Raw genomic sequence first — 21,580 nt, forward strand, 5'->3', positions numbered from 1 at the left:
TCATGAGTGTCACAGTAGAAAAGACAGATTGAGAGCTATCCAATAATAACCTTCAGTTATCTCCTCTCTTCTTCTCTTCTTCTAATAAATTTGGAAAGCCAAGCTGAAAAATTCAGGCAAATGTAGATTATTTTTCTTTCCATATATAATTTATGATTTGATTAGTTTGTCATGACTTTTTCACTGTTAATGGTGCTGTGTCTCAACAGTGAAGAATTGAGCTTTATTTTTTATTCTATCAATATTCACCACACCTCCATTTATTGAGTACCACCATGAGTCAGATGCTCTACGAACATTATTTCATTTAATCTTCCTGCATGTGCACATTAACCTTCCTATTTTACAGTTGTGGTTAAATAACTGTCCCAGAATTAGTAGCAGAGCTGAGATATAAGGCAAAATCTGTCTGGGTTCAAAACGTATGCTTTTCCATGTGTTATGCTGCTTTTTCCTTTAGGGAAGGTTTTATATACTTTTTCTTTTTAAACATGTTTTGCACCAGTTCCTAAAAAATGTTCTACGAGGCCAATGGCAGGATGAACAGTTATAGATTTTCTTGACTGTTATCAAAGAATTATTTTTCATTTTCTCATGTGTTTACTTTTTAGTGAGTGATTTATTTGATTACATGTTTTGTATCCTATAAGATGCTTAATGTACTGATTTTAATGATGACTATGAGATTTTGGGCTATAGTATTAGTTGAAAAGAATATGAAACCTATGTAAGAATATATTATTAGAGCATTGGATTGGACTATCTTATAAAAAGTACCCTACTAAATATAGGTAAAGCATGTATCTGTGATGGCCTTTGAAACTGAACTTAATGAAAAATGGGAAGAAATAGGACATGTAATTGATTTTCTAAGAGTTGAGGACTTTTTGACCCCTACCACCTCTATAGTTCAGACAATCTGTTTAAATCTCTGGTCCTCTGTTTCCACATTTGGGGCTTCTACAATATCTACCACATCCTGGGTTTAACTAGTCACTATACAAGATCATTTCCAGCTCAACATTCTATGATGTATAAGTTACAGTCAGGTTTACATGTATATGTGGGCATATGAAATTCATTAATTCATACTTTTGATTGATAAATCCTGAAAAATTTAAATGCAAAGCAGATTTATACTAAGAGAGGACTATATAATTGCCTTCTCAAATTCTTTTCAAACTAATGTCGGTTAAGTATGTACCCTACTTACAGAATATATATTTAATTATAAAACTAATATAAATGCTTTTCTCTTAAATAAATGGCCATTTAATCTTACAAAAGGTTCAGAAGTATCATTATATTCCATTTCAACATCAGAATCATCTAATATATATCTTGTTTAATCCTCAGAATAAGCCTGACATTATTGATTAACTGAGCAAATACTGGATGCTTAACATGTCTCCTTAGGTATGTTTCTAGGCACTATTGCTACTGACAAAGACAGCAAAGACTCTTCCCTCATTGATCTTACATTCAAATGTGTTAATGTATGTATGCTTGGATGGGAAGGACAGATTACAATATAAGCAAATAAATAATGAAGGTAATTGTGGATTGTAGTAAATGGCATGGTCAAAAGAGGAGCTGTTGCCTTCCATTCCCAGCAGCCTTTCTAATCCACTTTGTCCTTCTCTCTGCTCAATATCTAAATAATACTGAACAAGTATTTTTAAAATGTGTTTTAAAGGAGTCCAAAATTAACAGCCTTCACTGAGTTTTCCCAAAGTTCTGTCCAATAATTTGCAGAATCAAGAGTGGGACCCAAATTAGAGTGCAAAATTCATACTGTTTCCATCTTGAGTCCAGTAAGACCTAGATCTCTTTATTAGTGTGAAGTGGATTCTCACCTGATGATTCCCAACTCTTTTTCACTTAAAAAATAGATTTGATGGGAGGCCGAGACGGGTGGATCACGAGGTCAGGAGATCGAGACCATCCTGCCTAAACCGGTGAAACTCCGTCTCTACTAAAAAATACGAAAAAACTAGCTGGGCGAGGTGGCGGGTGCCTGTAGTCCCAGCTACTCGGGAGGCTGAGGCAGGAGAATGGCGTAAACCTGGGAGGCGGAGCTTGCAGTGAGCTGAGATCCGGCCACTGCACTCCAGCCTGGGGGACAGAGCAAGACTCCATCTCAAAAAAAATAATAATAAAAATAAAAATAAAAATAAATAAATACATAAATAAATTTGATAATTTCTGCCACAGAGGATACTATGATGTTATGCATCACGTGGGAATACTGAGGGGTTTTACTGTCACGTTAGCCCTAAGGGGATCATGCCTAAAACTCGAGGGTTACTCTTGTGAACACATTCATCTCATTGAATTGCGTATTTTTCTGAAGCAACTGCATATTTATACCTCCAGGAAATATAATCTATACCCATTGTGATGCCAACATTATTATTAAGACCATAAATTAAATAATTGAATGTATTTCTAGCTGGTAATTACAAATTTTTCTCAGGATCAAAATCTGCTTTTTCCTAATAATAGATTACATCATCAAAATTATGGTGTCAGAAACCTATTTTTTTCCAGACTGGAACTAGCTTTGGATAGGCAACCCAAGCACAGGGCTTAAACCTTATGTTTCCTTGCTGCCCTAAGAACTCTAGAAAATACAAATCAATTTTGTCACTTTTAATTCCCTACCCCTAAATAGTTTGAAAAAATTGTGCTTCATATCCTGCCTAACATAATGGTGTTTATATTGTAGTCACACAGCAGGTCATTTAATTGGCCTTTTCCCATTTAGAAGTGCTCATATTTATCTGCTTGTTTTATTACCCATCTGTTCAAGAGGAAATGATGTGTTATGACATCGTTTTACAAATTACTTTGCCTTAATAATAAGCAACCAGAAAGAGAGTTGAAATTTTAACTTTAGTTTGAAAGAAACAAGAATATTTAGTACCAAGAATATGCCAAGAAAAGTACCAAGAAAAGCCTCAGTTTAATACATTTTAGTACCAAGAAAAACCTCAGTTTAATACATATTAGAGACTCTGTTTTGTTTTGAGACGGAGTCTTGCTCTGTTGCCCAGGCTGGAGTGCAGTGGTGCGATCTTGACTCACTGTAACCCTCCGCCTCCTGGGTTCAAGTGATTCTCCTGCCTCAGCCTCCTGAGTAGCTGGGATTATAGGCTCCTGCCATCATGCCCAGCTAATTTTTGTATTTTTAGTAGAGATGGGGTTTCGCCATGTTGGCCAGGCAGGTCTTGAACTCCTGACCTCGTGATCTGCCCAGCTTGGCCTCCAAAAGTGCTGGGATTACAGGAGTGAGTCCCCAAGCCTGGCCACGACTCTGTTTTTATACATTAATAATTTACTATGGAAGCAGCATTTATCAGTCTGATTAAAGAAAAAAGAATTGGTCATTATGGGCCTCATATTTGTGAATTTGACTGGCTTTAGCTGATAGATGGATATTATCTATGCCTATTGTTTCAGAAACACATATTCATTGCATATTTATTGTATATATCATAGTTCTAAGAAAATTAATTGAACTATGTTTTACTTAAGGGGCCATATGGCAGTGTGGTTAAGAGAGGTCTAGATTTGGAGTCAAACACCTGTAGCTCAAGACTGCCTGGTTTAGAAGCCTGGCTTCCTCATTTACTAGCTATGTAACCTATAGACCTAAGTCTCTGTAAAATGAGAAAACAATAGTTCCCATCTTGTAAGGAATTGATGATCATTAAATAAATTAATACATACAGATCAAATTGGTGTATGAAACAAAGATTCATTAAATGTTACCTATTAGTAATCAATTTTTGAGTCAGTCAACTACTGTGTTCAAGTTTTTGTTTCCTGATTCATGGTGGGACTAAGAATACTTAACCTCGCCGGGCGCGGTGGCTCAAGCCTGTAATCCCAGCACTTTGGGAGGCCGAGATGGGCGGATCACGAGGTCAGGAGATCGAGACCATCCTGGCTAACATGGTGAAACCCCGTCTCTACTAAAAAAAAATACAAAAACCTAGCCGGGTGAGGTGGCGGGTGCCTGTAGTCCCAGCTACTCAGGAGGCTGAGGCAGGAGAATGGCGTGAACCCAGGAGACAGAGCTTGCAGTGAGCTGAGATCCGGCCACTGTACTCTAGCCTGGGCGACAGAGCGAGACTCCGTCTAAAAACAACAACAACAACAAAAAAAGAATACTTAACCTCATTAAGTTCTAGTGTCAGCATAATGTGTTGATGCTGATAAAGTTCTTGAAACACATAACTGACCATCAAGATATGCTAGCTATTATTATTATTATTACTACTCATTTTGCTTCCTTACACTGAGAGACTAAGTATGTAAAAATTGCTATTCTTTTCATTTATGCTCTTTTAGACACACTAATCAGGCATTTCTTTTTAGTGAACATCAGTTTTAGTCAACAACATCCAGTAGGATAGAACCACTAGATAAAAGGGATAAAGAGGGAAGATTTCTTCTTTTTTATTTTTGTGTTGAGACAGGAAAAACTGGAGTTTTTATGACAACCCGTTGTTTCATTTTCTGTCCTTTAAGATCTTCATTTGTTTTGTTACTGTGTTTTCTCCTCTGCCATTGATACGTCTAGTGTAGAAGAAATTTCGTCTTCTGGATTTCTTAGTGTCTTCTACCTGTGTCTGGGTCTTTCTACAGTCATTCTAATTTTAATGAAATCTGTTGGCCTGCAATTCATTTTCTTTACACTTACATTTTCTTACACTTTACACTGTAAAGACTCAACCTCCAAATAAAATAGTTGTGAAGCCACTGTCAAATCTGAGAAGTGGAGTTTGGAAGTTTTGAACTCTAAAGTATATTTCATTATACTGCATGTGCATGTTGGAGGAGGGGATACTTTCTGAAACATCTTAATTCACTTCTCTCTTTTGCATTTAGGTATATTTGTACTCCACACACAAGAAACTTATTTGCCAGGGATTGTGTTTAGGTGGTGAGAGGATGGGCTGTGGCAATAATTAGAAGAGCAAAACCATAAGAAGGAAGAAAGGAAGGAAAGAAGGAAGGAAGGAAGGAAGGAAGGAAGGAAGGAAGGAAGGAAGGAAGGAAGGAAGGAAGAAAGGAAGGAAGGAAGGAAGGGTGGGTTAGTATCCTATATGTGGAACTTCATACTGGAGGATCTCACATGTGACTTCAGGGAAAAACCTACCTTGATTCCTAGCGACCAAGGCTTTCCTCCGGTAAATGAGTAACTGTAATGAGTAACAAACTGGAATTCCACTGCCTTCAATAAAACATGATGAATGAACCTGGCTGAGCAACCCTCAGGTAGCCGTTACCACAGAACGTAGATAACAGCCATGAAATGGTATGAAGTCACAGGGAGCCAAGAGGGTGATCAGATGTCCTAGGAGAAGTAGACCAGTGCACCTGGTGACAGCACTGGGCTGGGGTGGGGTGGGGTTGTGTATCAAAACCACACACCCTTAGAAACATTATAGAACTCTGCACTCCTCAGCAATGTGAAATCAATCCAAATTCCCTTGTGAGTATAAAGAAAAATGCTCAGACTTCAAAATCATTGATTTCTTCCAAAATATCCATTTAAAGGTTGACTTCTTAAGTTTCTAAAAAATCTGCCACTGTGTTATGGGAATAAGAAAGATGGTAGGTAAAGAATAGACAAAGGGGCTGGGCGTGGTGGCTCACTCCTGTGATCTCAGCACTTTGGGAGGCCGAGGCAGGTAGATCATGAGGTCAGGAGATGGAGACCAGCCTGGCCAACATGGTGAAACCCCGTCTCTACTAAAAATACAAAAATTAGCCAGGTGTGGTGGCAGGCACCTGTAATCCCAGCTACTCAGGAGGCTGAGGCAGGAGAATCACTTGAAACTGGAAAGCAGAGGTTACAGTGAGCCAAGATTGCACCACTGTACTCCAGCCTGGGTGACAAGGGCAAAACTTCTCAAAACAAAACAAAAAGATAATAGACAAAGGTCCAGAAATAGAGGCATTACTGTCCTGTGAGGCCGGCCCCATCTAAGTAAGTAGAGACTGGAATTTGCTACCCATGAGCCTTCCTTTTCCATTGATAATGCTTCCCCACTGATAATGTTTCAAAGCCAGAAGGCTCCAGAAAATCATTGGTCAGTAGAGATGTTTAGCTGAATGTTAGCTGAATGGGACAGAACACACGGGCTGATGCAGCCGGGGACTGAAGCTGTTTGTTGTTTTTTCTTGGGCAACTGACAATGATAATGTGGAAGATTGGGAAAGTTAGCAACTTGGTGCTGAATCTTAAATGACCATCAAAGAAACTTTTTCTTTTGTAAATCTATGAAATTTTGAAATTTGAACCTAAGACTTAAATTCTTCATTTTTCTTCTTCCACTCTCTGCTTTAAGAAGGTGCTTTTTATTTTTATTTTTTTCCTGTCAACAAGAATCAACCAATCACTTTACTTTTCACTTCTGGGGGCAGGGGTGAGTTGACTGAACATTCTTGCCTGTTGCCTATTCATTCCCCAAAGCTGGAGTGGTTTTTAAAAAGTCATAGTCATCACCCCTTCCTCTGGTCCTAATGCTTAACACCTGTCAGTGTGTGGTTTGGCCTCTCCATCCTTATCTGTTACCACTTTCCCTCACTCATGTACTCCAACTGCACAGGCCTGAGTTTTGTTCCTCAATTGTCCCAAGCCCTTGCCCCTTAGGATCTTTGTTCTGGCTTTTTCCTTGGCTTGAGCTGCTCTTCCCCAGCTCAGCATGTTGCTATCTCTTCCTCAAACTTCAGATCTCTGCTTAGATGACATCTCCGATATTCTTTCCTTGACAAATCTTTCTAAAGCAACCCCTCTCAATACTGTCCTTTCTCTCCTGTAGTACCTTCTATTATCTCTATCTCTATCTCCTGTCATCTCTATCTATATCTATAGCTAGTATCTGTGTCTGTATCTCTAGCTCTATATCTTTCTATGTATGTTATGTATTTGCTGTATCCATACCTCACTAAAACATAAGTTCTATTATAGCAGTCCTCCTGTCTATGACATTGTGCTTTACATCTAAGATAATTTCTGGCATAAGATGTGTGGAGTTAATGAATGAATTTCAGCTTTTATACTGTCCCTGTAAAATTCCAGTAATGGAGGAAACAGCACAGGACTGCTGGTAAGAAAACTATCTGTAAAAGATGTGATAAACTCTGTTTGAGAACATTGTTTGCCTGAGAAAAGGGGGAGAAAATAGCAGTAATTGTAATTATAGTGGTAGCTAATTACTAGCTAGGCACCGTAGTTACCTTTACATGTATTTGCTCACTTATCAGTATTAACTCAAGGAATAAAATACACTCTGCAGGTGGCAATCATGGCTGCTCAGCAAAAGGCAGCTTTCCCTTGGATGGACTCTGGTGGGGTAGGTCACATGCAGTCTGCATAACTGCATTCTACCTGCCTTCTACATTCCACATGACAGGGAATGCTTCCAGTATGATTAACATTTTCTCTTCCTGAATAGAGAGAAAAGAATGCTGTAGTCTGTAAATATAAAAGGCACCAATGCCTCACAATAGATTTGTTTTGAAGGCGACCAAGACAAAGCTGTTTTTGTTTGTTTGTTTGCTTTGATCTCTCTTCAAATTTTTTATTTTCTTTGTAATAGGTCAGTTTGGCTCCTCAGTGGCCTCATACTTCCTCTTCTTGAGGTGGATGTATGGAGTCAATATGGTTCTCTTTATCCTGACATTTAGCCTCATCATGTTGCCAGAGGTGAGATCTGACTTCTAGTCTACAAAACATGCTGAAAAATGTTTCTCCCAGAAAAGTATTTGTCTCTTCTTTAAGGGTGGAATAATTAATTGACTATTTTCACATCTTGGAGTCATAGGATTTGTAATGAGATTAACCTTCAAAATGGTGTCCATGGGCCAAAGGTCCCAATCCTTGCACTAAAGGGTGTGTGAGCCTCTTGAAATTATGTAACTTATGTATAATTTCCCATGTATGTTTAAATGTGCATTTTTATGTGGAAAGTTTCATGGCTTCTTTCAGTTTCCCAAGGAGATCCCTGTTCCTAAACGTTAAAAATTATTGTTCAAGAGGGAGACTTTGACACCCTGTGAGTTGTATTTATTTATTTTGCCAAGTTAGCTTTGAAAGGAATGCTTCTTTAATGCAACTCCAAGCCTCCAGACTTTCTATACTGAAGAAACACAAAATGAACATTTTCCCCCTAAGATACAAAGTAAGATAATGCCCACAAAACACACACACGCACACACACACACACACACACAAATAGTGGGATGGGATGAGAGTGGGAGTGGGGTCTTTTAGGTCCAAAGTCAGAAACTAAAACAGACAGAGGGTCCAAATCAAAGAAGACAAAGCCCTGAGCTGATGTGGGGAAAGGGTTAGCTGAGGCCAAAAAGCTAGACTGAGGTCAGAGCCTTCACCCATATGAAGTTAAATGATTCTGACACCTTTGAATGCTTACCTTACAAAAGTTGGGCTAGATTTTATTTAACCTACAAGGACCTTTTAGGACCAGTATTTCAAAGCCAATGTGGTTCATACAGCATTGACAGTGACCAAAATTTGGTGTTCTGGGTAACTTTTTATCCTGATAACTTCAAATCAGTGCCAGCTTCTATACTAAGCCTCCCATTAACATAATAATAATGCTTTACATTCATAAAGAGATGTGAGCCTTTAATAGTACAAAGCTCTTTCACTTCTTTTACTTACTGTGCCTCACAACAAATTTATGATGTAGAAGGTGGAAGGTGTTTTCTTCAACCATGTAAAACATGTAAACAGAGTTGCATAATGTTGATGTGACTTAGCTAACATCCCAGAGTAAATTTTTTTATTAAGGTGATCTAGGACTGGAACGCATGATTCAATCCCTTTCTCCAAGATTTTGCACTTTAATCCACTAGTTTTATAATCCCTGAGATAATTCTAGGGCTTCTAAAGTTGCCTGGCTCATAGAAGACAGTGACCAAAGATCAGAGGTTCTGTATAGTTTATTTCCCAAGTGCACACTTTCAGATAATGCAGCTGAATGTGTGTATTTTATCTATTTCAAATTAACCCCAGCTTTTTTTTTTTTTCTTACCTCTCCAAGGAAATCTGAAACTCCTCCATTCCATCACTGGGTACTATGACATTACTTAGTGTCAGATGCAGATATAAATGGAGTTTTATCAGCAACATTTACTCTTTCCCCCCACACCATGCTGCCTCCATGTGGAGAAAATAAAAGGCTGTTGCTGATTTATTTGAATGATATGAAATTACAGAATATCTGCTATGTAGTGGATGGAGTGCCTATGTGTTAGGTTGGATGTATTCTGAGAGCTAGGAAGCATGCTGGCTTTGGATACCCTTTTATGGGTTGTATTAGATCCTGAGGGACATTCTGTTTTCTGGGCAATGATTACCAACTCCAGCAAAAGAACAAGAGAATGGACACCCTGCATGCTGACTTTGCGGAACCACCAGAGGCCAGGGCAGTCATCTCCCGGCAGCAAGCCTATATTTTTCAGCTGCCTCTACCCTACAGGCTCACTCAGTATTCCTCCAAGGCACATGCCCTTTTGCCCCAAGGTCCTGTGTCCCTGGGCAAGCCTTAGACCTTAATCTCCTTTGTCCTCTGTGCCCCCTAACTTTGGGGTGAGACAGCATGTGTGGAACCCACCTTCTATTCTGTTCGGACCAGGAAGCCAGATGGGCCAAAGGCCTACTTTGGGAGGTTGTGTAGCTTGTGCACAGGGAGTGAGCAGAGATTGATGTCCAGCCCTTTGCTCAGTCAAGCTCTGCACCTGGTCTTCAAGCCACATTCATCTTCTGTTCCCAGCTTTAGGAGGGAAGTTTCCATCTCACAGAAGAAGCAACATCTGCTTGGTAAGCTAGGAGGCTAGAAAGGTGCTCTTTCCAGTACTCACCAAGGCACCTTCCTATGACCCTATTCTTGTCCTCTCACTGACCCACTCTTCCCAGTACTATTCTCCCTACTGTGCTTCTTTTCCAATCAGGTAGCATGAATTTGAGGCAGCAGCCCTGAATTAGTGATGAAGCAGACACCACAATGAGGGTGCAAGTGTTCTCATTTTGCAGGCACCCACAAATTACAGGATTGATTTTCCTTGAGTTCTCTCTCTTGACGTGAAGGACAGAATCTCCCTCCACCCCCACTCCTAAGGGGTATTCTCATATGAAGGTGTGGGTAAGATGATTTTGTTGAGTCCTTTGTGACTCGAAAGGCTACCTCTCTCCTTTCTAGTCTTCTAAATCAGAAGTTTGGTGGTAGTGGTGGCAGTGGGATCCTCAGAAAGCCCTCTGGGGAATGTGGTTGACCTGACAGCTGGTGGTCCCCTGAACTCGGAATGCAGGGTCCTTCGCACTCCCTTTTTTTCTTACCTCTTGATGTAGTAGTTGATTCCCAGAAAATGGGACCCCACATGGAGACCCAAAGAGTCCCCATGAAAATGTTTCAGAAAGGCTTTTAAGCAAAACCATTTGTGATCACATGTGTGGCTCAGACTTTGTTTCTAATTGTTCACTGCTTTCTTTGCTTCTCCATACAGTACCTCTGGGGTTTGCCGTATGGCAGTTTACCTAGGAAAACAGTTCCCAGGGCTGAAGAGGCATCGGCAGCAAACTTTGGTGTGTTGTACGACTTCAATGTAAGTGTCTGCACACAACTGTATTGGTGGGAGGATGAATTTCTACTTAGTTTATTTTACTCTGAAACCCACGGCCTCCTCTCCTGGGTCAGGCTGAATGTGTTAATAAAGATGTCCCTCAGAAAGGAAGGAAGGAAGGAAGGAAGGAAGGAAGGAAGGAAGGAAGGAAGGAGAAAGAAAGAAAGGGAAAGAAAGAAAGAAAGAAGAAAGAAAGAAAGAAAGCAAGCAAGCAAGCAAGAAAGAAAGACGGAAGGAAGGAAGGAAGGAAGGAAGGGGAAAGAAAGAAGTCTTTTTATATAAATGTGACTATGATGTAGGACAATGGTAATATGATATGGGAACGTAGACTACTGAATAAAGGTGAGGTCAGAGTGCAAAGACTTGAAGCAAATATTCTTATTGCTGGCTTTGGAAAAGAATAAAGGAAGAGTTTGTAAATGTGCTTTTTGGAAAATCTTGTTGGATTCCTAGGGAATTAAAACTTTTGTACTTCCTATTAACCTCTTCCTAAACAAGTCTCCTATTTAGTATAACTCATTAGTTAGTACTAAATAAAGCTAAATATTGAAAACTAAGAAATACTAAATTCTAACTTCTAAATCATACTAAAATTGGTATTATTCCATTGTAGTATTAAAATGAGCATTACTCTTTGAGCTCCCCTAGGTAAAGATTATCACTATGGAACGGAGTTCTGTGGAGGAACTGGGTACTTTCCCATTTTCATGGGGACTCTTTGGGTCTCCATGTGGGGACCCATTTTCTGGGAATCGACTACTAAATCCAGAGGTAAGAACAAAGGGAGTACAAAGGACCCTGCATTCCGAGTTCACTCTATGGAAGAACTCCTTTCCATAGAAAAACCATTTTGGACTATATGTATGAGTCAAGTCTTTGACAACAATGTAATTCCACATATTCTTTTTTTAGTAGTGGCTAGATTAGAAATGTTTGGAAGCATATGGGTGGGAAAGTACCCAGGTAGAAATCGAGGAATTGATAATTCAAGTAATTTTTGGAGGCTAGACAATGAGAATAAAATTTTATACAGATTGCAGAATGAAGGAGGGAAAGAACAGACTTCCTGTTTATAGTGTTAATATGTATATCTTACAAACATTTTGATTTCTACTTTTAGCCTCCTTAAATTGTGAGTTTCCCAAAGAATGAGTCAGGTCTGCTACGTCTTTTCAGCCCGTAACCTAGTCCTCATCCAGTAGAGGCTAAATGAATCTCGTTGACTGACAATCCTGAGTGAGGGGGATGATTTGTAGAGCCTTGAAGTAAGAACCATAGAACCAGTTTATGTGAGGAGTACCAGAGCATGCAAACCTTAAGAAAGGTTTCCCATCTCTGAGTGAACAAAGCAAGCTATCAAATTAGCATAAGGCATAATGATAGCGACAAATATGTGGCATTTGTAATCTTCAGTCACCCCTGTCAGTTGGACTTTCCATTTCAATTCAGCATCTTTTAAACTGAATTATAAGCATACATTGATTTTACAAAGATGAATGTGACATGATTCTTGACCTCAGGGTACTCGTGATATTAGAAGGAAGACATGTAGGCAACCAGTATACAAGATGCTGTGCACAAAGTTAGCAAAATTTTAAAAAAGAAAAAAAGTTTCTGGGGAACCCTGAGTAAGTGGTTCTTGTTTCTTCTTAGGTGGGTCTGGGTTTTACAGAAGAGATGGCCTCTGAGTTGGATTTTACCTCTTCTCTTTTATTTCTCTTTTCTATCACTCCTAATTTCTTCCATCTCTTCATCCTCGCCTCCCTTTATCCCTCCCTTTATTTATCTCTCTCACTTTCAAATTGCAAATAATGATAACTACGTCACCTTACCACTGTTTTCATTTCTCATTCTCTTCCTCCGATTAGCAAAATGACAAACTTCCGATCTGCTTAATAAGAACAAGGACTGCGATCACTGACTTTTTCTGCTTTTTAAGGCATACCAGAGAAAGGAAGGACTAAAAATATGAACAAAAGGTCTTTTCATTTTTATGTATAGATTTCTGAAGTTTAAATACTTCTGAATTTCCCAATGAACTGAAATGGAAAATTTTAGGCAAAAAAGTGCATTTGGGGTTTGAAAGGTAGTGACTCAGTTGAGGAAGACAAACAGAAAAGTTGCTATAAGAGAGTTACTAATGAGTGGACAAGAGGGTCTGAGAGGCAAATTCAGGGGAAAATAGAGGGAAAGAGTTTGGATGATGAGTGTGCTCTCCAAGATTGTATCACTGCCCTTGACAGCTCTCTCATGTCCAGTTTGGTGAAATACGGTTTATAGGTCGGCAGAGGGTACAGAAACCAGAGTGTTCGATGATATTTATTTCTAGGCCTGCCTGAAAACAATCCTAAGGCAATGAGAGAATTTTTAAAGGTCAAGAAAATAACAGAAAGCCATTACACTGATTTTATTCACTTACAGGCTTACTGCATGCTGGTATCAGTCATTAATTTGGCATGCATCATTGCTGGGGTTAATAGTCATTTTAATAGCTCTATTTCTCCAATGTCTGCATCATGCAGTGAACTGTGATTGGTAAGTAAGGTCCCTCACTTCACAACCCTCTTCATGGTGGGTATTTATATCTGAGACTAAGCTCAAGAGTGTTCTTATATGTGAAATGGAGAAAATAATAGTATCCACCACAAAGAGCATTAAGTGAGATAATGCATGAAGCAGCAGATAGCTCAGAGTATGTGGCACACAGTACAGGCTGAGTATTCCGTGTCCAAAATGCTTGAGACTGGAAGTGTCTTATATTTCAAATTTTTTTCAGATTTTGGAATATTTCCATATACATAATGAGATGTCTTGAAAATGACACTCAAGTCTAAACACAACATTCATTTAGTTTCATGTACACCGTGTATACATAGCCTGAAAGTAATTTTATCCAATATTTTAAGTAGCTTTGTTCATGAAACCAAGATTTGATGGTGTTTTAACTGTGAGTTGTCACATGAGGTCAGGTGTGGAATTTTTCACTTGTGGCATCTTGTCGGTTCTCAAAACATTTCGGATTTTGGAGCATTTAAGAGATCAGATTTTTTAAATTTTTAAATGCTTAATCTGTAAATATTTCTTATTAAAAGAACCATAACTTGACCAAAGGCAAACAGTTATTAGGAGACCGATTCGGGATTCAGGGCTGGTGGTGTTACATGAGGCCATATATGTGGATAGTGACAAGCTAGTAAAAGGACTTTTATTATAACAAAGAATAAATATGTAAGTAAATAAAAGTATTCTGACCTTAACGAGGAGTTATTGAAAGATTCAGGGAAAGGAAGCAATAGGATTATATAGTTGTTATCAAATTGTTCACTGAATAACATTATTATTTAAAAGAAAATATTACTGTTTTAAGGAATTTTATATGATATACAAGTTTTTATGACTTTTGAAGTTTGAAAGATTTGTCTTTTTTGGGGGGCAATGATTATATTCTAAATTTGGCATGGAAAGATAAGTTGATTCACGTTAAGGAACATTTTGCTTTTACATTTTTGTAAGAAAAAGGAATTCAGCCCATCCTACAATAAGCTAATAATTGAGCACATTCTCCATACTAGGGTCAAAATAATTTCACAAGTACATCAATAAGAGAGTGGGCAGGACCTTTAATTATAAAACTGAAGATAACAACAAGAAAAAAGTGTACAAAACTTAATTTAAAATATACGAGATTTGGTTTCACAGTAAGAATCCAAAAGGATAAAACCAAGTAGTCACTAGTAATAAGACATTATAGATTCAAATGAGATGCTGTCTTGGTCAGGATGTGGTGTCCTCTACGGCAGAGGGGAAGAGGCTGCCAGAGCACCGATTGTCTTGAGTATCCTGCATAGATGGGAGAGATCAGATGCCACAGACAGCTGTGGGCTGTCCCTTTAAGAACTCCCATGGAATGGGCAGAGATGTCCTCCTTAGCACGTTAGAATTGGACAATCAGAAAAGAATACAAGGAAGGAAAAATAAAATCTAGTCAAGCTCAGGAACCTGTGTATGTTACATCAGGTTAACCAGACCTTTCTCAGAAGAGAGAATCGAAATTTCCAGTTATATTGCTTTTATTTATGTTATCATTTTTGTTAATAATCTCAAAATTAATGTAGACTAAGTACTTATATGGGCAGGCACTGTGCTTAGTGCTATGATATTTCTATTTATTTATGAATATTATACTCATATATTTATAGTTATTTATACTACTTGTTTCAGTATGCGTCAAGAAAGTGGAAGACACAGATATCTCAACAGAGGTAATTTAATATAAAAAATTAGTTAAACAGGTATTGGGGGACTGCAAAAGATAAAGGGACATTGAGGTAACATGGAAACGGTAACAGGTAACACAGAACAGTTTTTACCCCTACTGCTGGGAGAACAAAAGAAGAAGTGGGGTTATTAGAATCTAGGAGCTTGGAGGAAGGGCGCTGCATGGTCCCAGGGAGTGTGTGAGACTGGTTTTGGGTGTGCTCAAACAGGCTGGAAATGGAACCAAATACTGTTACCAGAGTGAAGAGGCATTGCTGAGCCATGCATTCAGGAAAGAGCAAATCCCTTCTCCTGACTTCTGTGTCTAAGTACCTCCTATTGGAAAAATCTGCAAGGAATCCGATCTCAAAGGATAAAAGTAACTCTCCAAGTCCCGTCTCCAGCATCACAAAGCAGCGTATACAAGGATGGGTCTGAAGCTGAAACAGTTTACTAACTGGTACATTGTTCTATTTACATAATAACCTATTCCTCATCCTAGTCTAGTAAGGTAGACATGACGATTCCTAATTTACAGATGGAGAGACTGAGTTTCAGTAGGATTTGATGTTTTCCTCCAAGTTCCATAGATGAGAAGTGGTGAGGCTGGGATGCTTATCTAGTCTGCCTGACATCTCTGTCTGACTCTGAAGCCTAGAACAAGCTGCCTCTACATATGCTGCTAGGAGTTACTGAGATGGCTACAGTTTTTATACTGGAAATTCACAAAAATAAGAGAATTTTAGAAATAGAGGTGCTCTTTGATATCTTCCGTCCTACATCTTACCTTATAAAGTTACAGAAATTTTGAGTTCCTGAAGCATGTTCAGGGTCTTATAGCTGATAAGAGGCTCCTAATCTAGTATTCTCTTCATGTCCTGTATTCCATCTGTAATCTTCCTGTTGTAATTTCCAGCAGCATTCTCACTGACTGTTCCTGGAACGTCATAAATGTTGTTTCATGCTATATCTATTTCACAAGGGGAGAAGGAGTTGAAGCAATTGAGTCCCATTTTCATCTTTCATAATAATCTTGTAATTCCCAAATCAGCTTCTCAAGTAGAATGAGAGCTTCCATGTTGCTTTTTCCCTGAATTATTTTTGTATCATTTAAATATTACTTATGCTTTATTAAAACATTCATAACAGAAAATCATACTTTGAAATTGTTGTTATTAATTTTACTTTGATTGGTTACCAGAATTCTATTTTTAGTTTTTCCAAATTAATTTATTTTTGAAATAGGCAATAAAAATTGTATATTTGCATGAGTTCTTTGCTTGATCCTCTGAATAATGACTTCATAGATGTGCCCACACTGTACTGTCAGATGATCTAAGTAAACAACCCAGTATTCCATCTACCATGGCACCATGGAGGAAACCACTGACAAAATGTTTTTAAATCCCTTAAAAACTCACAATTCTGACTTTCACAAAGCCCAGGGATGCCAAAACAGGCATCCCTGGGCTATTGAAAAATGCCAATATTTAAGCTAGAGCCGTTATCTAGGCTATCATTATCCAGGTAGACCTTGGGGTATGTGTGACCTCAATATGAAAACATTTGGATCCACTCTCTTGGATCCAAAGAGGTGGCATCTGGAGGCTGTCTCTCAAAGGAGAGCTGAATAGCATACCCAGCTACAGGATCGGTTGACCTTGAACAGAGTATACAGAGCTAAGTTATTCCATATAGAGGCAGGTGAACAGAAGCAGAAATAGATTAAAGGTCTGCATTTACAGAATAATGTCAGATAAACACAAGCATGATCTCCTATGGTACAGGAGCCTATTGGATGGGAAGGATCAGAAAATCTTTGGGGGAAGGTGTGAGGAACTACCAATACGTAGAGCTTCATCTGGGAAACTTGGAACCTCCTCTCCATACCCATGAAAGCTCAGTGTTCTGTGACTTAGAAGCATGTATTACAACTCATCCAAATTCTCTTCAGTTATTAGTAGACAAATGCCATATAAAACATACACGATCAGCTAGTCTTATGGCTTTTCAAAGTCAGAATTTACCATTTTGAAACACCGTATTTTTTTAATCTTCTTATTGAGTGCATAATGATGCATCTTGCTGATTGTGTAGGAAATCTGTTTATTAAAACAGCAAGAAACAGGGAGGTTATTATGTATGCTATGAATCAAATAAGCAGAAATTGTATCGTGTAAATTAATAGAAGTAGAAGAATGAGTTTAAGTCAGTAGGCAGAGGATGTCTTTGTTGGCAAGATACTTGGAGGCACAAGGGTGATATAGAAATGATAAAGAGGAAGAGGCTGTGTGGTTTTGATATTCTTGTGAGGAGAACGAAGGAGAAACTAAAGTGGAATTTGGAAGGAGCTTCAGCTGATATCAGACAGTGAGATCATATGGGTATAGATTTAAGTTGTGAGTAAAGGGAAATGCATTCTGCTTTTCACCTTGAGAGTGCCTGCCTTGTACATTGCTGATGGATAAATGGTATGTCTACTTTGCCTCCCTTTTTCTGCTGATCATTATAGATGTGGGAGATTGAAGATATCCTACAAAGGGCAGGAGAGGAGACTTAACATCTATTATGTCTTAAGTAGGTGCATACATTAAATTTTATCTTCATAACAACCCTCTAAGATGGAATATATCATCCCGGATTATTTATTCTGCCCTGACTGCCTCACATCCCATCTTGGAGGTCTGTCCTTAAAGGAGACAGGTTAGTGACACTTTGAATGTTAATAAAAATGAGTTCAGTTCCCTAATCAACATTGACAACTCTTTTAAATAATAATCTTCCAAAGTAAGGGTGTCTCCTCTGAAACATATCTCAGTTCTCTTAAATTCCTTTATCTCTTTTTGCACTGGACACATGTAGAGGAGATATTTTGTGATTCACATATGGAATAGCACATCTTTTGTTTTAGACATATTTCAGGAGTTCAAATGTATCTTTATTTGAAAGGGTGAATCATTTTAAGTTTCCTGAGATGTAGACATCAAGACAATGTTATATGCAAGAGATATTGGCGGAGGGAGGCATGTGAAGGATAAAGGAGAGAGGGAGCCAGAGTAGGTGGGAAGAGCCTTTAGATAGTAATGCTGACCCTATACCTGTGAAAGGAGAGAGAGAAGGAAGGATTTAGGAAGAGTCTCAGATTGCAGTACAGTTCTGAAAGAGTCTTGGCTAGGCTAATGGTGAGTCTCTAAACAAAGTATGCCCATTAGAGAAATTCCATATTGGTTACCAATAACCCAGCTCCAGTATTTCCCATCATGCTCCATCATTATCTAGGTAGAGGTAGGGGTATGTGTGACCTCAATATGAAAACAGTTTGGTCCACTCTGGTGGATCCAAGGAGGTGGCATCTGGAGGCTGTCTCTCAAAGGAGAGCTGAGCAGCACACCCAGCTGCTACCTTGAAAATGTGACTGGGCTCCTCCACTTTAGATCATAGCTGTTCATACTGCTGTTGATGCTGTTATTTAGTTTCAACAGGTTTCAAATGCAGCCAGAATGACCTGTTTACCACAACTGTTGTCTGGGCCTACCTCAGTGCTAGGGCAGCAGAGATTGAACTCCTAGATCATGAATAATTCTTTGGTGGGATGACCCCAAGCAAGACTGCTAAGCCTCTTGTGGACAAATTCAGATGTATACATTTTCAAATCCACCTAGAGATATATCTCTTTCCTTAGGAGCAGAGATCATAACATTGGAGAGGGTGAGGACCCTCTCATCTGTGGATGTAGTGAGATTCCTTCAGCGGCTTTGCTGAGCAGTGTGAGGTGCTGCTCAGGCATGTGATGCTGGGACTGGCAGTATGTAAGGGCTCTCTATCCCTTATTTACTTCACTTCCTCAGTGTCCAGTGCAGGTCTTATTGGTTCAACAGGTTCATTAAGTTTGAGTAAAAGAAGAGGCATTTCATATTCTATTCTAGGTCCTAGATCATTTCTTTTGCCTTTTAAACTTGTTAATTTGCTACTCCTGGGTGACTTTATGACACAGCTCTAGCATGTGACGACATTGATTCCTAGTTCTGCTTTTAACTTCCTTGATATTTTCAACTTGGGGACTGATTTCTTAAGGTCTGAAGTCCTAGCGATGCTTTGTTTGTTTTGTTTAGTTTTGTTTAGCAACAAATTTTAGTTTTCATCACCTCCCTCAGGCTACACTTGGCCAAACCAAAGGTGAGCTTTCTTTTGCAAATATTCAGGATTCATATGATCCTAATGCTATACTTACAATATGAAAACAGCATTCCTTCTTTGGATGTGACCACAGAAATAAGCCTTCTTTTCATTAACATAGTAAACATTTGTTGAGCATTTGCCAGGTGCCAGGCATTAAGCAAAGGTGAGCAAAACCCAAGATCTCTGTACTTGGGAACATAAAGTTCAGGGGAGTAGTCAAATAATCACAAAAATAAATCCAATTGTAATTGTGCCAAGTGCTATGAAGGAAAGTTATATAGTGGTAAGAGAACTTACAGAGGCAACCTGATATAGTTTAGGAGCTAAACGAAGGAGGCAGATAAAAGAAAATATTTTTTTCTGAGAAAGTAATGTTCAAATTGGGCTCTAAGGAGTCGGGACAACCTCTGAATTTGAAAGAAAGGAGAGGTATTCTCAGCAGTAGGAACATTGAGTACAGAGATCCTGTGATGACAGGAGGTGGCCTTGTTTGGGGGACAGTAAAACTCAGAATGTGAGTAGAGTTGAGTAGAGTTCGGAATGTGAAGGGACATCAGAACCCAAGGCATTGGAGAGATAGATAGAAGGGAACCAAAGCACATGGGATCCTCTAAAATCTAGACTGCACTAATTATTTTATTTTTCTCAGAGCAATTAAAAGTAATTTAAGTGGTGGTAGGTGGGTAGTGACATATCAGACTTGGATTTTGAGGTAATCAACAGATTGTAGAAGGGCAAGATGAATGTGAGGAGATCAAGGAAGAGTCTTTCGATATGACTAGGTTAGAAACTAAGGTAGGAAGAGCTAAATTTACCTGGAAGAAGTTTTCTATATCTAAATATTGGCTGCCAAGCTAATAGATTAAAGGATAAGCCATTGAATTAGGTTAGAACTTCACAATGCATTAAATTATAGTGAATAATTTAAACACATAGCACCAAATCATAAATCTAATACATCTGCTGTGACAAGTAGATTTTATAAATCTATTCATTTTTTCCAAGGAGTTACAATATATTCTTTACATTTTAAATTATTTTATTTGTTCAAAAACTCCTTTTTAAATATATGATACTAAAGTATCTCCCAGTATAGGCTATGTCCAGACGACCACACACGTCTTGTTTCATGTATGAATTCACAAAGCTTCACTCTGAATAGTTTAAAGAACCAGGGGCAAATTTATAACTCCAAAAGTCAACCGGCCAACAAAACCCTCTAATATGCTTTTAATCTCCTCCTTGTGAAATGAAAGAAGACAACCTTTTTTTCTTTGTGGAAAGAAATTATACATAAAAGCACATTTTATAGCACTGAGATTATCTCATTTTGTAAGAGTTTTATGCAATTAGACAGTAGGAAAAATTAAAGAGTTTTCCTAGCTTCAGTGTCTCTCAGAAACTTCTTTGGTGTTTTGATTCATTAAATCCCAACGTAAGATTATTATTGTCATGTTACTGTCTTAGATGATTTACTCTATTTTATTAAAACGGGTAGCAGAGAGCAGAAGAATAAAAAAAGTTGGTGTACATGACAATTTAAAGGAGCTTATTCTAACTGAGGATTCTTAATGACTACCAGAAGCAATTTTTATTTTGTTCATTCAATCACTCCACAAATATAAATTGAATGTCAGATGTTGCGAATACAAAGACAACTAACATATATTCCCTGCCCACAGGGGCATTATGATCTAATTGGATATGCAAACAAGTAATTGCCATGCAAAATGACAATCTGAGGCTGGTGGACATATGTCTTAGGCACTTGGGAACATAATGGAGTAAGGGTTGAGTGTTGGGGTTTACTGGAGTTCAGATACTAGACTCTTGAGAGAGCCCAGTAAAGAGAACCTCTATTTCCCATGTGAATTCTGAATAATTTGTTTAAAAAGAAGAGGCAGATGGGCAAAAAGATTTCCACATTCATTATTCAGAGAAATCGAATTGGAGGAACAGTCTGGAATTCTTAGCCAAATGGTCTTGCTGATTTGGAACCCCAAATTAGCCAGTTTACCTCGAGGGCAACTTATTTCCTATAGGAAGAAAGATATGTTTGGGCTGGGCCTGCCCAGTTAATTCGTTCCCAATTTATCAAGAGAAATCACTACACCTCTCCTGGGGTGGAGGGAGTGTAGGGACAGAGAAAGGCTGAGGCGTATTGCACTGAGTGAAGCTCCGTGCCTCTGAAGGAAATGCTGAGAGAAAGGAAGGGGCATTCATTACCCCTATCACAACTGGCTGTGGTTGAGAGCTCAACGAAGGCTTTACAGGTATCTTAAACCAGTTTTAAAGAAAGGGCGGGAATAGAGCAAGCTCTAGAATGGGGCAGGCAATTGGGAAACGAATTCCAAGCAGAGAGATCAGCATGCACAAAGGCATGGAGGCATGAGATGGTGCTATGCTGTCAACACCCAAGAGTGATTCAGCAAAGTTCATATTTAGGGAGAGAGGAGAGTGACAAGAAGTGAGCCTGTCATAC

General features: G+C 38.7%; 1 protein-coding gene across 1 annotated transcript in view; it reads left to right on the forward strand.

Moving 5' to 3' along the window:
* TMC1 (transmembrane channel like 1) overlaps positions 1-21,580 on the forward strand; it is a 180,833-nt gene that overhangs the window by 84,874 nt on the left and 74,379 nt on the right. Inside the window, exons 8-9 of the mRNA XM_023213110.1 lie at positions 7,617-7,723; positions 10,546-10,644. Coding sequence (XP_023068878.1) covers positions 7,617-7,723; positions 10,546-10,644 — 206 coding nt within the window. The remainder of the gene's footprint in view (positions 1-7,616; positions 7,724-10,545; positions 10,645-21,580) is intronic.

This window comes from Piliocolobus tephrosceles, chromosome 14 (genome assembly GCF_002776525.5).
Source record: "Piliocolobus tephrosceles isolate RC106 chromosome 14, ASM277652v3, whole genome shotgun sequence".
Taxonomy (NCBI): Eukaryota; Metazoa; Chordata; class Mammalia; order Primates; family Cercopithecidae; genus Piliocolobus; species Piliocolobus tephrosceles.